We start from the raw sequence: 13597 nt of genomic DNA, 5'->3' as shown, positions 1-13597 counted from the left end.
CATGTATGGTCTGATGTATCTGGGACTCAACTTCCCCTTCTTTCCAAACCGCACGACACCTCTCCAAGGTGAAAGCTTCAAAAATACCCAGTCTCCGACCTCATACACTCTGTCCGTAGCATGCCGATCCGCTAAACTCTTCTGCCTGTCCTGAGCTGCTTTCAGGTTAGACTTAATCACCTGAACATTCTGAGTAGTCTCTTCAACAATCTCCGGACCCACTAAAACACTCTTGCCAACCTCTGACCAACACAACGGTGTGCGACAAGCTCTGCCGTACAAAGCCTCAAATGGCGCCATGCCGATGCTCGAATGAAAACTGTTGTTGTACGCAAATTCCATCAGATCTAACCGCTGGTGCCAAGCATCGCCAAACTGCAACACCGAAGCTCGCAACATATCCTCCAAAGTCTGAATAGTTCTCTCTGACTGTCCGTCTGTCTGTAGATGATACGCCGTACTATAAAGTAATCTCGTGCCCAAAACTTCGATGTGAATCGTGGATCACGATCCAAGACAATACTCACAGGGACACCATGATACTTCACGACCTTTGAGATAAACAACTCTGCTAAACGGCTCAAAGAATACTTTTCTCTCACTGGAATAAAATGTGCCGATTTAGTGAGCCGATCAACGATCACCCAAATGCCGTCAAAGCCATTTTGTGTACGCGGCAACTTGTACACAAAATCCATAGTGATATTTTCCCATTTCCACTCTAGAACGGGAAGCGGCTGCAACAACCCAAACGGCTTCTTCCTTTTTGCTTTAACCTGCTGACAAAAAGCATACCTGCTCACATACTCGGCTATCTCCCTCTTCATACCCGGCCAATAATAAAATGGTCGAATGGTATGATACATTTTAGTATCTCCTGGATGCATGGCATAAGCCGAGATATGTGCTTCATCGAGAATTTCTTTCTTCAACTCCACACTATTAGGCACGAACATTCTACCCTCTAGCATCAACATGCCATTCGAATCACAAACTCTGAGGTCTCGCCTCCTTCCTTGCTCTCGAGCTTGAATAAGTTCTTGAGTCTCCTGATCAGCTACCTGAACTTCAAGTACCCGATCAACAAGAATTGGCCTAACTTGGAAATTAGCAAGTAACGCCACTTCTCGATCTTCTGCTTCTAACCTCACTCCCGTAGCACGCAAGTCAGCCAAAAGAGGAACACGACTAGCGTACAACGCATTAATGCGGCCCTGTGACTTCCTGCTAAGTGCATCAGCCACTACATTCGCACGACCAGGGTGATAATCAATCGTGCAATCGTAATCGCTGAGCAACTCCAACCACCTCCGTTGACGAAGATTAAGTTCCCTCTGAGTAAAGAGATATTGGAGACTCTTGTGATCTGTAAAGATCCTGCACTTCTCTCCGTAAAGATAGTGTCTCCACAACTTCAACGCAAAAATGATAGCAGCCAACTCCAAATCATGCGTAGGGTAATTCAACTCATGAGGTTTCAACTGCCGCGAAGCATAAGCAATCACCCTACCATGCTGCATCAATACACATCCCAAACCATTCAAGGAAGCATCGCTATAAACCTCGAAATCACCACTATCGTCTAGGAGTGCCAAAACCGATGCATGAGTGAGACAATGCTTCAACTGCTGGAAACTCTGCTCACACCTATCATCCCACTCAAATTTAACATCCTTCCTCGTTAATCTCGTCAGTGGCAAGGCAATCACCGAAAAATCCTTAACGAATCTCCGATAATACCCCACCAAGCCAAGGAAACTTCTCACCTCGGTGACGGTTCGCGGTTGCTCCCAACTCTCCACAGCTGCAACCTTTTGAGGGTCCACCAAAATACCCTGAGCAGAAATGATGTGCCCCAAGAACGCAACTTGATCTAACCAGAACTGGCACTTGCTAAACTTAGCATATAACCAGTGTTCCCTCAACCTCTTCAACACCAAAGTAAGATGTCGAACATGCTCCGCTTTCGACTTAGAATACACTAGAATATCGTCAATGAAACCAATAACAAATCTATCCAAGTAAGGCTGGAACACCCGGTTCATTAAATCCATAAAAGCAGCTGGTGCATTCGTCAACCCAAATGGCATAACCAGAAACTCGTAATGACCATAACGAGTCCTGAACGCCGTCTTAGGGACATCATCCCTACTGATCTTCAACTGATAGTAACCAGACCTCAAGTCTATCTTAGAGAACACACAAGCACCTTTCAGCTGATCGAACAAATCATCGATACGAGGCAATAGATAACGGTTTTTAATCGTCACCCGATTTAATTGCCTGTAGTCGATACACAGCCTCAAAGTTCCATCCTTCTTCCTCACAAACAAAACTGGAGCGCCCCAAGGCGAAGTACTAGGCTGAATAAATCCCTTATCCACTAACTCCTGCAACTGAACCTTCAATTCCCTCAACTCCGCGGGAGCTATACGATAAGGTGTTAAAAAAATAGGATTAGTACCTGGGAGCAATTCAATAGTGAACTCCACGTCTCGATCTAGGGGTAGACCAGGTAAATCCTCGGGAAAAACATCAGGGAAGCGTTTGACCACTCTTACATCCTCAACTCTGTTAGGAACAACCTCATCTAGCACCACATGAGCCAGATACCCCTGACAACCTTTCGACAACAACCTTTTCGCTCGCAGCGCCGAAATAACGCCATGTCTCACCCCACTCTGCTCACCCACGAAAGTAACCACAGGTAGTCCAGGTCGGTGAAATGTAACTACTTTCCCGTAACAGTCAATGTTGGCACAATAGAAATGCAACCAATCTGTGCCCAAAATCACATCAAAATCCACAATATCTAACGGGATAAGATCGGCTGACAAAACAACACCCTCTACGATCACTGGACATCCCGGGTACACACAATCTACAACACATCTCTCTCCTCTAGGCATAGCGAACTCTAAATCGTACCCTAGAGGTGTGGGGCGATGTTGCGTCACTTGAGCAAATGTATGAGAAATTACGGAATGTGTAGCACCACAATCAATTAAGACTCTAGCAAAACAACCAAGAATGTTTAACGTACCCATAATCAAGTCTGGGTTGTTCTGAGCGTCCTGCAGGGAAATATTGTGAAGACGCCCCTGGCCCTGCTGACGTCCGCCGCGGCCTCCGCTCGCCCGAACACCGCGTCCCTGAGCACCACGCCCCTGACTGGGCTGACCCGACTGTCTCGAAGACCCTGCACTGCTAGTGGCAATCTCACCCTGCTGATACTGTCCTCCCTGGTACCACTGAGAACCACCTACTGGAGCTGGAGGATACGGCATATAACCGCCCGAATACTGAGGATAGCCACCCTGGGAATAGGGATCCTAGGGGTACTGATACTGCCCCGGAGCATAAGGGACAACATCACCCTGATAGTGGTAAGCACCACCTTGACCCGACTGGCCGTAGCTACTAGGATCCTGAATCTGCTGGAGCGGTGCAGGTGGTGGCATAAAGGTCTGCTGCGGTTTCTGCTGCTGCTGACCCTGGGGACAATTCGCCGCTCTATGTCCCATCTATCCACATGTGAAGCACCCACTGCTACCACGCCTACACTCGCCGAAATGCCGGTTGTTACACCTGCGGCAAATAGGGGCTCTGCCTCGACCACCATCGTCCTGCCTCTGGCCTCTAGCACCACCAGAAAATCTACCTCCACGACCCTGTCCAGTGGCACTGAAGCCACCACTCGAAGAACTCGAGCTAGCACCACCCCTCTTGAAGTTCTGAGTCTGACGGGGCCCGAGCGATGCCTGACCCTTACCTTTGTCATCTTTCTTCTGGTTGCCGTCCTTCTCTTCATCAGTGTCGCTCGACATATTCTCAGAGTCCTCGATCCTCAACAGTATCTCATAAAAATCTTGGTAGGTCTCGCTGTGGACAGTAGTCGCCATCGAACGCCACTTCTTCCTGGTGCCCAAACGGAAAAGACGAAGCATCTCCGCCGGATTACCAGCGACATCAGGATGGTAACGAGACAAGTCCGTAAACTTGCGGTAGTACTCATTCGCCGACATCTTCCGCTATCTCAGTTCAGTAAACTCTTGTTTCTTACGGTCAATGTACTCAGGGGGTACATACCTTCTCTTGAACAAATCCGTAAAAACATTCCAATCAGTCCTCTGATCTGGAGTCAACTTATGAAGCTCCTGCTCCCACCAAGCTGCCGACTCCGTATCCAGAAACCATGAGGTCGTCTCGACCCACCTCTCCATAGGCAAGTTCCCCTGATTATGCAGCACACGGAAAGTCTTCTCTATGTGTTCTAGCCAGCGCTCTGCGCCCTCGTGCCCCTCACTACCCTTAAACTTATCCAACTTCAGATTGTACATAGTCTCCAGAGGAGTCCTCTGGGGAGGGCGCAACACAGACTGAAGGGCTGTAGCAAAAACTTCCCCCAACTGAGCAACATCGGGGAAACTAGACTCAGAAGAGCGACGGGGTTCCCGACGAGGCGGCATAATTCTGACAGAAGACACCAAAACCATTAGAATACTCACAAGGACACAAGACTGACAAACCTAAGCTCTGATACCAAACTGACACACCCCGACCGAGATCAGGGCGTGCTGGCCGTCACACGAAGGTGACGTAGCCATGTGCACGTGCGGAAGATAATAAAGTAGTAATATAAAAGTACGAATAATTAAAAACTAGCATACAAAGTACTAAAACAAGTGCTAGTAAGTGAAATACAATTTCAGAGCAGGTCTATAGCAGTCCAAAAGAAAAGTTGCGACATAAGTACACCCGAAGGTGACCCTACGCTGGTGAGTATCTGTTAGAAAAGCCGGAAGAACCCTCTGGGAGACCACCGAACCTGCTAATCAACTAGAACCTGGAGGGGCGCAAAACAAAAGTGTGAGTGGGCAAAAACAAATCTTTTGAAAACCATTTATAGAAATACTTTCTAACCCCTCGCCGTAAAACTTGTATACTTCCCAGAAAATAAACATATATACGTATGTATAGGTATGCCAAACATGCTCAAAGGTATGTCAATCATGCTCGATAATATGCCATGCCGAAATCTCATAACGATATGCAAGTGCCCAGGTATAAACATATTAATATCATATAATCTGGCAGCCGGAGTCACCTAACGTGACCTGTACGGCTGCATCTAGAGCTCAAATCTCAATCTCAATATCTGAACTTGCCCACGAGTCGGAACCACCTAAAGTGGTCTGTACGACAGGCCTGGGTGTAACATATATATACGCTCTAGTGCTACGATCACGTGAAGGCTATGCGAATAATCGCGGGTCACCTACGAGTCGGAACCACCTAAAGTGGTTTGTACGACAGGACTGTGCACCTAACTTGGATCCAAGCTGAGCGTGTGGTGCGGGAGGTGAACATCACGTGAAGGACTGTGCCCAACTCTGGGCGGGAGCACTAACACCGGGGGTGCAGGTTATGAGCTCTCTAAGCATCTCAAACTACTGCTGAATGTAAATATGAATACCACTTACCTGGCACTTACCTGCGCGTCCACAGCACCCAATATGCATATGTATATATATGTCACTACTAATGCATGTGATGATGCATAAACAATAATAATATGGTGCATGGCATAACGTAAATAACCCTTTTTAATCAATTTCTGGGAATATAAATGTATATAGGTATATACGGAAAACAAAAGCCCACTCACTGGTACGTGGAAGGGTCGTAGCCCCCCTACCTCGCGTGACCACGCTCGTCCTCGGGGTACGTGTCACCTATATGCGAAATAACTATAAAAACGTTAACTTTAAAGCACATACCCAACTTCTCGTAATAACTTCTCATACATTGCTCAAAATGGACAAATGAATATACCAACGTGCTCTACACAACCTCAGGATCACAACCATATTTTTAGAAAAATTTTCCTCCACCGCACTCGCCCCCACGTGCCGGCCAAGGCACGGCCACACGCGGCGGCCACGCGCAGGCACGTGCGGCGCACACTGACGGCGTCAACTGATGCCGTTAGGAATATTCCGTCAGTTTTGACAGATTCCGTTAACGGCGTCAGGAATATTCCGTCAGACTTGACGGAATATTCCGTCACCTTCTCCGGCGAGACTCCGGCGACGTCGCCGGCGCCAGAAAACTGGAAAAACTTCAAATCATGTTTTCTCACTCATTTCTCAACCATTTTTCATGATTCTTGAACCAAAATGAAGCTTAGGACTAGTAGAATCACGATATGCAACTTTTAAAAGCTAAAAACCACTTGATCATACCTGTCTCAAATCTCAAAACTCGGCCAACTTCGACCACGGTGATCCCGACGTCCAAAATCGTCCAACGAAGCACTCCGAGGCTCCTTGGGACACCACCAAGCTACCTACGAGCTTAGAAATCCCAAAAACTCAATGAATAATCTTTGCATGAATAGTACTCAAATCGGCCATTGTCGAATCGATGTGAAAACGAAGGATTTCTCACCTGAAAATGGTATGGCTGTGCTCGCCTCGACCTCACGAGTTCAATGGTGTAGTTGGTTCCCTCGATCTGTGGTGGTTTGAGGGGTTTTGGGTTTGTCCGTACAAGTTTGAAGGAAGAAGAAGAAGAAATGGGAGTACGGGAGAGAGAGAGAGACAGGGAGAAGACAGAAGGTGAGGGAGAGTGAGACAGTGTGTGTGTGTGTGGCCCTACACTTGCCAACAACACACAAAACAACCAAAAACATAACGAGACGAACTAGGGGTAGAAAAGTCATTTTACTAGTACGTTTTAATAATCCCGGGACGGGATGTCACACCCGGAGTGGGTATACCTATGGAAAACTGAGGTGAAAGAATCCCTGGGTCGATCGTCGGTCTGGTGGTTGGAATCTGGCTCGCTTGAAATGGCCTCAGACCGGTCTGGACCATAGGTCGCGTCACGGGGCGGGCCAACCTTCCTAGTTGGCTGAGTTGTGTGCTGGAGCGCGTTGGGCTCACACGTAGGCCGATTACCCTTAGGTCTGCACTGTTCGCACCTTCTGCTGGGCTCAAGCTGCATTTATAGCAAGTTGGGCCTGGGCCATTACGGCTTCGACTGTTGGCTGGGCTCTAACTGCTTAGCTGACTGCTTGAGCTGCAATGGCTTCAGCTTCCTAGCTTAGCCTGCTACTGGGAAGGCTTGGGCCTCTTGCCCGTGGGCTGGTGGATGAACCTGGGCCTCTTGCCCAAGGTTTTGGGGGTTCGTGTGTTACAAGGGCAGTAATGCAGCTCTTTGGGCATGCCCTGGTAACCCTGTTGTGGCTGCTAGTTTACGGCCATGGTGGTGACGTTGCTCTACGGTGGTGGGCCACCTCTTACCAACGTGTTGAGCCTCAAGGTTCGCTGTAATGGAGCCACGTCTTTGTCTCCAATCTGGTCAAAATCCTTGAACATATGAGGTCCTGTTTGTCATGATTTCAGAATTTCCCACCATTGTATCCTTTCTCTAGGGATTGATCAATGAACTTTTCTAGGATAAATTAATTGATACGATGTGTGAAAAATTCAACATAACAAAAAATTCCAAAAATCAATTGTGAAAGTTTTCTTCGAGTATTTGAATTATCTCTCAATGGAAGCACTAATTTGTCGATGCAAATTTCCGCCGTCCTTTGTTTTGATGAAAATGCACCTGGAAAACAATCAACACCTTTGATCAAATACCTAAGCCTCATGCGCCCACGAGGTGGGGGGTTTAGGCCAATGAATCTCTGATGCCTAAGTTAGTTTCTTTGAAAAGAATATGTGTTTAGGGCTTTTAGGGGTAGCAAAAACTTCCTGAAATTTGGTAGAATTGGAGATATATATAGGGGGAGAGGGTCATCCATAGTGTTAGGGTTTTACCATACACATGACGACATTCTATTGGATAAGGTTCATGGAGAGAATATTCTCAAGATACTATGTAGGAAATGATATCTTGAGATAATGGTGTAAAATTGTAAATTTCCTTAATTGAGTTTATAGAGATTACTTACATGTAGTCAATCTTCAATTGGAATGTATTAGAGATAGGATTTGGGTAATTAATTTTTATCTTTAATGCTTTGACTTTTTTTTTGCCATGTGCAAGTGAGCATGAACCTTTAGGGGTGTTGAACTACGCGTGAGAATATTAAGAAGCATGCCCATTTAATAAGAGTAATCTTGTTTTTTTTGAGTAAAAATTCACGTGTCGTCTCTAGAATATTTGGATTTATTTTGAACTCCACATAAACCATTTTCTCTTTTGAAAGCATAGGTTAGAAAATAAAGGAAATAAAGAAATCAAACAAAATAAACGATAGGATCTCAAGGTTATACAAGTTACTATACAATATATTAATTACCATACGCTTGAGTATATATCAAACAGGCTGCAAGTAAAAGCTCGCAACAGGCCAAAGACGGAAGATCTTTAGATCTTCAACCAATATCATTAAGGGTGTGTTATCTACACATTCTATTTTATTTCTCACACACTTTTTGATCATTTTGTTCGTTGATATTCTTCAATTCATTCGATCCGATAACTGAAAATTAAAAAGATGTGTGAGAAGTAAAATGAGGTGTGTGAATATCACATCCCTATATGAAAATGTAATTTTGAATCTTTGATTCCAGAAAACTATGCCTCATTATTTGTTGGATTGAAAGTAATTCCAAATGATACAAACTCAAGCTGATCCATTGGAGTAACTTTATCCGCTTGGTATTTAGTTTTCTTTTTTTTTTTTGGGGTCAATTATTGATATATATAGTATCAATGACGGGAGAAGTTTACAAAAGAACTTTGACTTGGAGCGTAACCTGTACACAGGTCTTAAGGTGGCTCTGTCACTGCTTGCATAAAAGACTCATTTAAAAGTAATTTTAAAATAATTAAAAACATTTTTAGTGAAAATATTTTTAAAATTAATCATTAGTAAAAATTTAAGTAGATTCTGAAAAATCACATAACTGATATTTCTTTTAAAAAAAAACATTGTTCGTAGTTTGTTTTTTTCTTCCTTAAAAAAAAAAAAAAAAAAATTGTATGCAACTGTACACGTTTTCCAGATTGCTATAGCATGAAGAGTTGGTGTTCATTTAATGTCCCATAATATAGAGGGTGGGTATCGTCAAACTCGTGCTGCCATAGAAAGTCTTGATGGATCAACCTCCATTTAGTCAATTTGTTATTAAAAGAGGGTTTGATCTGTAAAGTTATCTCTATCAATGACCATTTTCTATCATTAAAAGCAATGACCCAAATTTATGGACTGAAGGATGTTCAATTGTATAAGCAATGACCCAAAACTCAAAAGCTTGATGTAGAAGCTTAATCCCTTCCGCTTCTTTGGCTCCTTTGTCCCTTTTCTCTTGTTAGAGGTGGAAAATTGATCTATTTAGTTGTTAATGGATGCCCATGAATACTCATTTAGTTTGATTTCACCTTACGCTATAACTACTACTACCAATCTCACATCTATATTATGGTGATATGAAATTAAACAGGTTTTAACGAGTACTCATTAATAACCCAATGGTTTGATTTGCCACTTTTATCCTTGTAGAAGCTTGATCCCTTCCTCTTGAAATTGAACTAGTTGCAGAACGTGGAGGTGGATATTGTTGAGGCGTTGGATGAGTTGATGGGGGTAATGGAAGTGGTATTTCACCTTGAGTTCTATTTGGAACTTCAACTTAGATACCTAGGTATAAAATTGACAAGGAATAAATAAATAGGCCGTATTACGTTTATCTTTATGATTGAATGCGAGAATGACTGAATGAGTTTTCTTTTATGAACCAATGGTTGAGATTAATCTCATCCAAATACACTAATAATTTCAGTTCAATTTTGAACATTGATCGAAAAGTTCAGTAATTTTCGGTTTCTATACATTTTTGTTTTGATTCGGTTTAGAAAATTTCAGCCTTCTTTTTTCTCTTTCTTGAAGCAAAATAAAAGTTATCTTGTTTTAGATAGGTTCATATCAAAGGAGCAATGAGCTGATCTCTAACAGGGAACGCAAATATCATAGAATTTCAACATCATTTCTACTTCAATTCTAGACAATCGAATTTCAATTCTCCTTCAATTGTATTTCTCGCCAATTCAATTTTACCTATTATGACAACAAATTAGTACGCGAACCATTACGGTGATCAAAACAGGAGACCCAATGTCGACCTCCAGGGGGTCGTCGTGCTGGTGTTCAATGATCCGCCCCATTTCACATCACATCTATTGATGTCATGACCATGAAAGACTAGTTCCGCTGTTGACACTGGACGAAGTAGTAGTCAAAAGTCAAAAGAGTAGCAGTTCCATTGGTTTAAAATCTCAATCCATTAACCGAGTCCAAGTGTGCTCAAAACCCTCTACAACAACGTGTTACGTGTCACTCTCACTGCGCATCCAGATAAAAAACCAGTCCCAGATTTATCAGATCAAACTTTTACCAAACTCCCAAAATACCCCTACTGCACCTCCCATTCTCCCACCCCACCACCAAACAATCCCCGTCATTTCAGTCACAACCCAGGTCCTCTTTCGTCCATCCAAATTCCCCCACTCTTCTACTCAGTCCGAACTTCACCGAAAACCAAGAAAGGCAAAGAGGGGAGTGAGAGAGAGATAGAGAAGAGAGAGAGAGAGAGAAATGGAGTTCAATTTCAACACCAACAGGGCGGAAGCGGAGCGGTGGCTGAGCACCGCCGTGAAGCTACTGTCGGCGCATGACTTGCAGGGAACCAAGACCTTCGCGATCCGAGCCCGAGAGACCGACCCCAGGCTCGAGGCCACCGAGCAGATAATCGCTGTTGCCGACACTCTCCTCGCCGCTGAATCCCAGATCAACAACCAAAACCAGCAGCCCGACTGGTACGCTATTCTCCAACTCGCCCAGTACACTCAGAACCTCGAAATCGTCGCGACTCAGTACCGCCGACTCGCTCTTCTGCTGAACCCCCACCGGAATCGCTTCCCTTACGCCGATCATGCCTTCCGGCTGGTCTCCGAGGCCTGGAACGTCCTCTCTAACCCCACTAAGAAGGCCATGTACGACCACGAGTTGAGCATGTTCAACCGGTTCGACTCGCCCCCATCCGGGTCGACTCAGCTGTTCGAGAGGCAATTCTTGCAAATGCATCATGTTCAGCAACAGCCGCCGCAGCCACCACAGCCACCACCACCACAGCCACTTCTATTTCATCCCCAACCGTCACAGCTACTACAATTCCAGCCTCAACCGCCACCGCAGCCGCAACCACAACCACAACCAGAAGTGCAGAGACCACAGCCGCAATGGAATTTTCAACAAAAGCGACAACAACCACCGCCAGAGCAGCAACATCAGCAGCAGCACCATCAGCAACATCACCACGAACCTCCTCAGCAGCAGCAGCAGCAACAATATCAGGAACTTCCCCAGCTGTGGCAGCAGCTGCAGCAACAACAGCAGCAACAACAGCAGCAACAAGAAGTGAGTAAAAACCCTAGAAGTAAGGACGGAAGACCGTCGATGGAGGAGGAAAGGCCGATTCCGATTCCCATCAATGTGACCGAGCCTGCACCTCCGCCCTCTGAGTCAACTCCTCCGCCCTCCGAATCAACTGGCCCTGTTGAGTCAACTCCTCCTTCTGAGTCAGCTCCCCCTTCTGAGTCGACTCGGCCTCAAACAGTGTCCAAAACGGGGAGCTTCTGGACTGCATGTCCTTACTGTTACAACCTCTTCGAGTATCCTAGCGCTTACGAGGATTGCATGCTTCGGTGCCAGAATTGTAAGAGGGCATTCAATGCAATGGCGATAGCGGCACCGCCTCAGGCGGGGAAAGATGTGAACTTCTGCTGTTGGGGGTATTTCCCATTGGGGTTACTGGAGAATAGTAAGGATACAGGCGGATCAGCGGAGGTGTGGACACCATTTTCGACAATGTTTGCTTGCCCAATACAAGGGAAGAAGAATACCGCACGAGCCAAGATTGCTAATTCGGGGCCAAGGGTCTATTATGATGATGAGGAAGCGTTGCTTGATGTTTCGGATCCAAGTGAGGACTCTGATGATGATGATGAGTGGCAGAGGGTTAGGAGGAAGAAGAGAGTTGTAAAGGCAAAAGGTAAAGCTTCCACCGCTAAGGCTCCGGTGAGAGCTTCGGATAGATTAAGGAAGGGGAGTCAGAATGCTGGTGGGCAGGGTAAGGAGGGTACTGGTGGGAGTGTGGGTGCTGGGTCTCTGTCGAAGGCAGAATCAAGTAAGAAATCAACTTCTGGTGCAAGAAAGAGAAGTGCTGCTGCATTGGGGAAGTTGGATTTGAATGTGGAGTTTAGTAATAATGAGGGGGAAGAGCCTGCGGCTCAGACAATGAGTGAAGGGAATGGGACAGCAAATGGGGAGGAGGATAATATGGAAGGGATCGGGTTTTTTGAAGGTCTTGACGAGTTTTTGAGTAGTCTGCCCATACTTAATGTTGTGGGAGATGACAAGGTTAAGGCAAATTAGGGAAGTAAGGGTAAGAGTTTTCCTTTTTGTCATTGCTGCTTTAGCTGTTGTAATTGCTTTATGGATGCATGTTGTATTGAATGATGTAGAGCTTCTATGCCTTTTGTTTCATGGCTCTCGCTGTTTGAATCTGTTATATAATCTGCAGCAATGTGAACTTAATTCAGTTTTTAGTTTTAGAAAATGTTAATGTGATTTCCGTAGATTATCTTGTGGTGGAAGGATTGATCTTTGAAGTTTGGACTTCAACCCCAAAATAGACTAACATGGGGCATCAGTTCTGGTGATAATCTGATTTTTCCGTTGTTCTGAAATCATGAAATCTTCGTATATTATAATGCAGAGGCTTTTTTTTCCGTCAATCATGGTTGAAGCTTGTTTATTTATTATCTTATTGCTGATCCTATGACGGATTTTGTTAGGAGACCATTAACATTTTTTATGTTGGTGTGCTATAAGCAATTTCACATTCTTTTGGGATTAGAAAGGAAATGGAATGGGCCTCCCTTGCGTTATTTACTTGATATATTATTTATTATCCCTAGGTATCTTATAGGGAACTCAAAACCTGTTTTTCCCAGCTGGTTTGGGATCGACTATAAATAGTATAAAATGTAGCAGTTGTGAATGGAAGAAAACAACACAAGGAGTAAGAACTGATGACAAGGAATATGTTTAGTGATGCTACTCTTGAGTTGGGCAATGAACTGATGAAAAGGAAGATAATTTTCGTGTATGTTGGGAGAATGGCAGTTTGATGGGTTTAATTTCCCCGACCATGACGGAGGTTGCCAGGTCTTTGGGGTTATTCAAAGAGGTCATGTTTATTGAGGTATCTGGCCAAACTTTTGGAGAAGAACAGTTGGCGAACATGATGGTAAAGCTTATTTGGCTCTAAATGATGCCTTTGTTGTTCTTTCTGGAGCATATGGAATGTCTGTTGGAAATCATAGCACTGGCCCAACTTGGGCTCGTAAAAAGCCAGTCGGCTCCAAGTTTAGATGGGTATTCAAATTGCATTCTTTCACTAATGACAATGGTATTATTGACATTGAAAGCTGGAAATGGAGCAACATGGTAATCACCAAGCCGTAGTGATTGTAGGCTTTTCATTTCTAAATGGATTCCTGATGTGATTCATCA

General features: G+C 44.7%; 1 protein-coding gene across 1 annotated transcript; it reads left to right on the top strand.

The window, feature by feature from the left end:
• The first annotated feature begins 10325 nt into the window (after window positions 1-10325).
• Window positions 10326-12657, top strand: LOC137727960 (uncharacterized). The gene has a single exon (XM_068466823.2). The coding sequence runs from the start codon at window positions 10616-10618 to the stop codon at window positions 12452-12454; it is 1839 nt and encodes a 612-aa protein (XP_068322924.2). The 5' UTR covers window positions 10326-10615; the 3' UTR covers window positions 12455-12657.
• The last annotated feature ends 940 nt before the right edge of the window (window positions 12658-13597 follow it).

This window comes from Pyrus communis, chromosome 10, assembly GCF_041283825.1.
Source record: "Pyrus communis isolate YQ-2024b chromosome 10, ASM4128382v1, whole genome shotgun sequence".
Lineage (NCBI taxonomy): Eukaryota > Viridiplantae > Streptophyta > Magnoliopsida > Rosales > Rosaceae > Pyrus > Pyrus communis.
The sequence above is the reverse complement of the archived record's forward strand: the minus strand, read 5'-3'. Positions and strand labels throughout refer to the sequence as shown.

Coding starts and splice junctions, on each gene's coding strand:
- LOC137727960 (XM_068466823.2), top strand. CDS start 10,616: ATGGAGTTCAATTTCAACACCAACAGGGCGGAAGCGGAGCGGTGGCTG.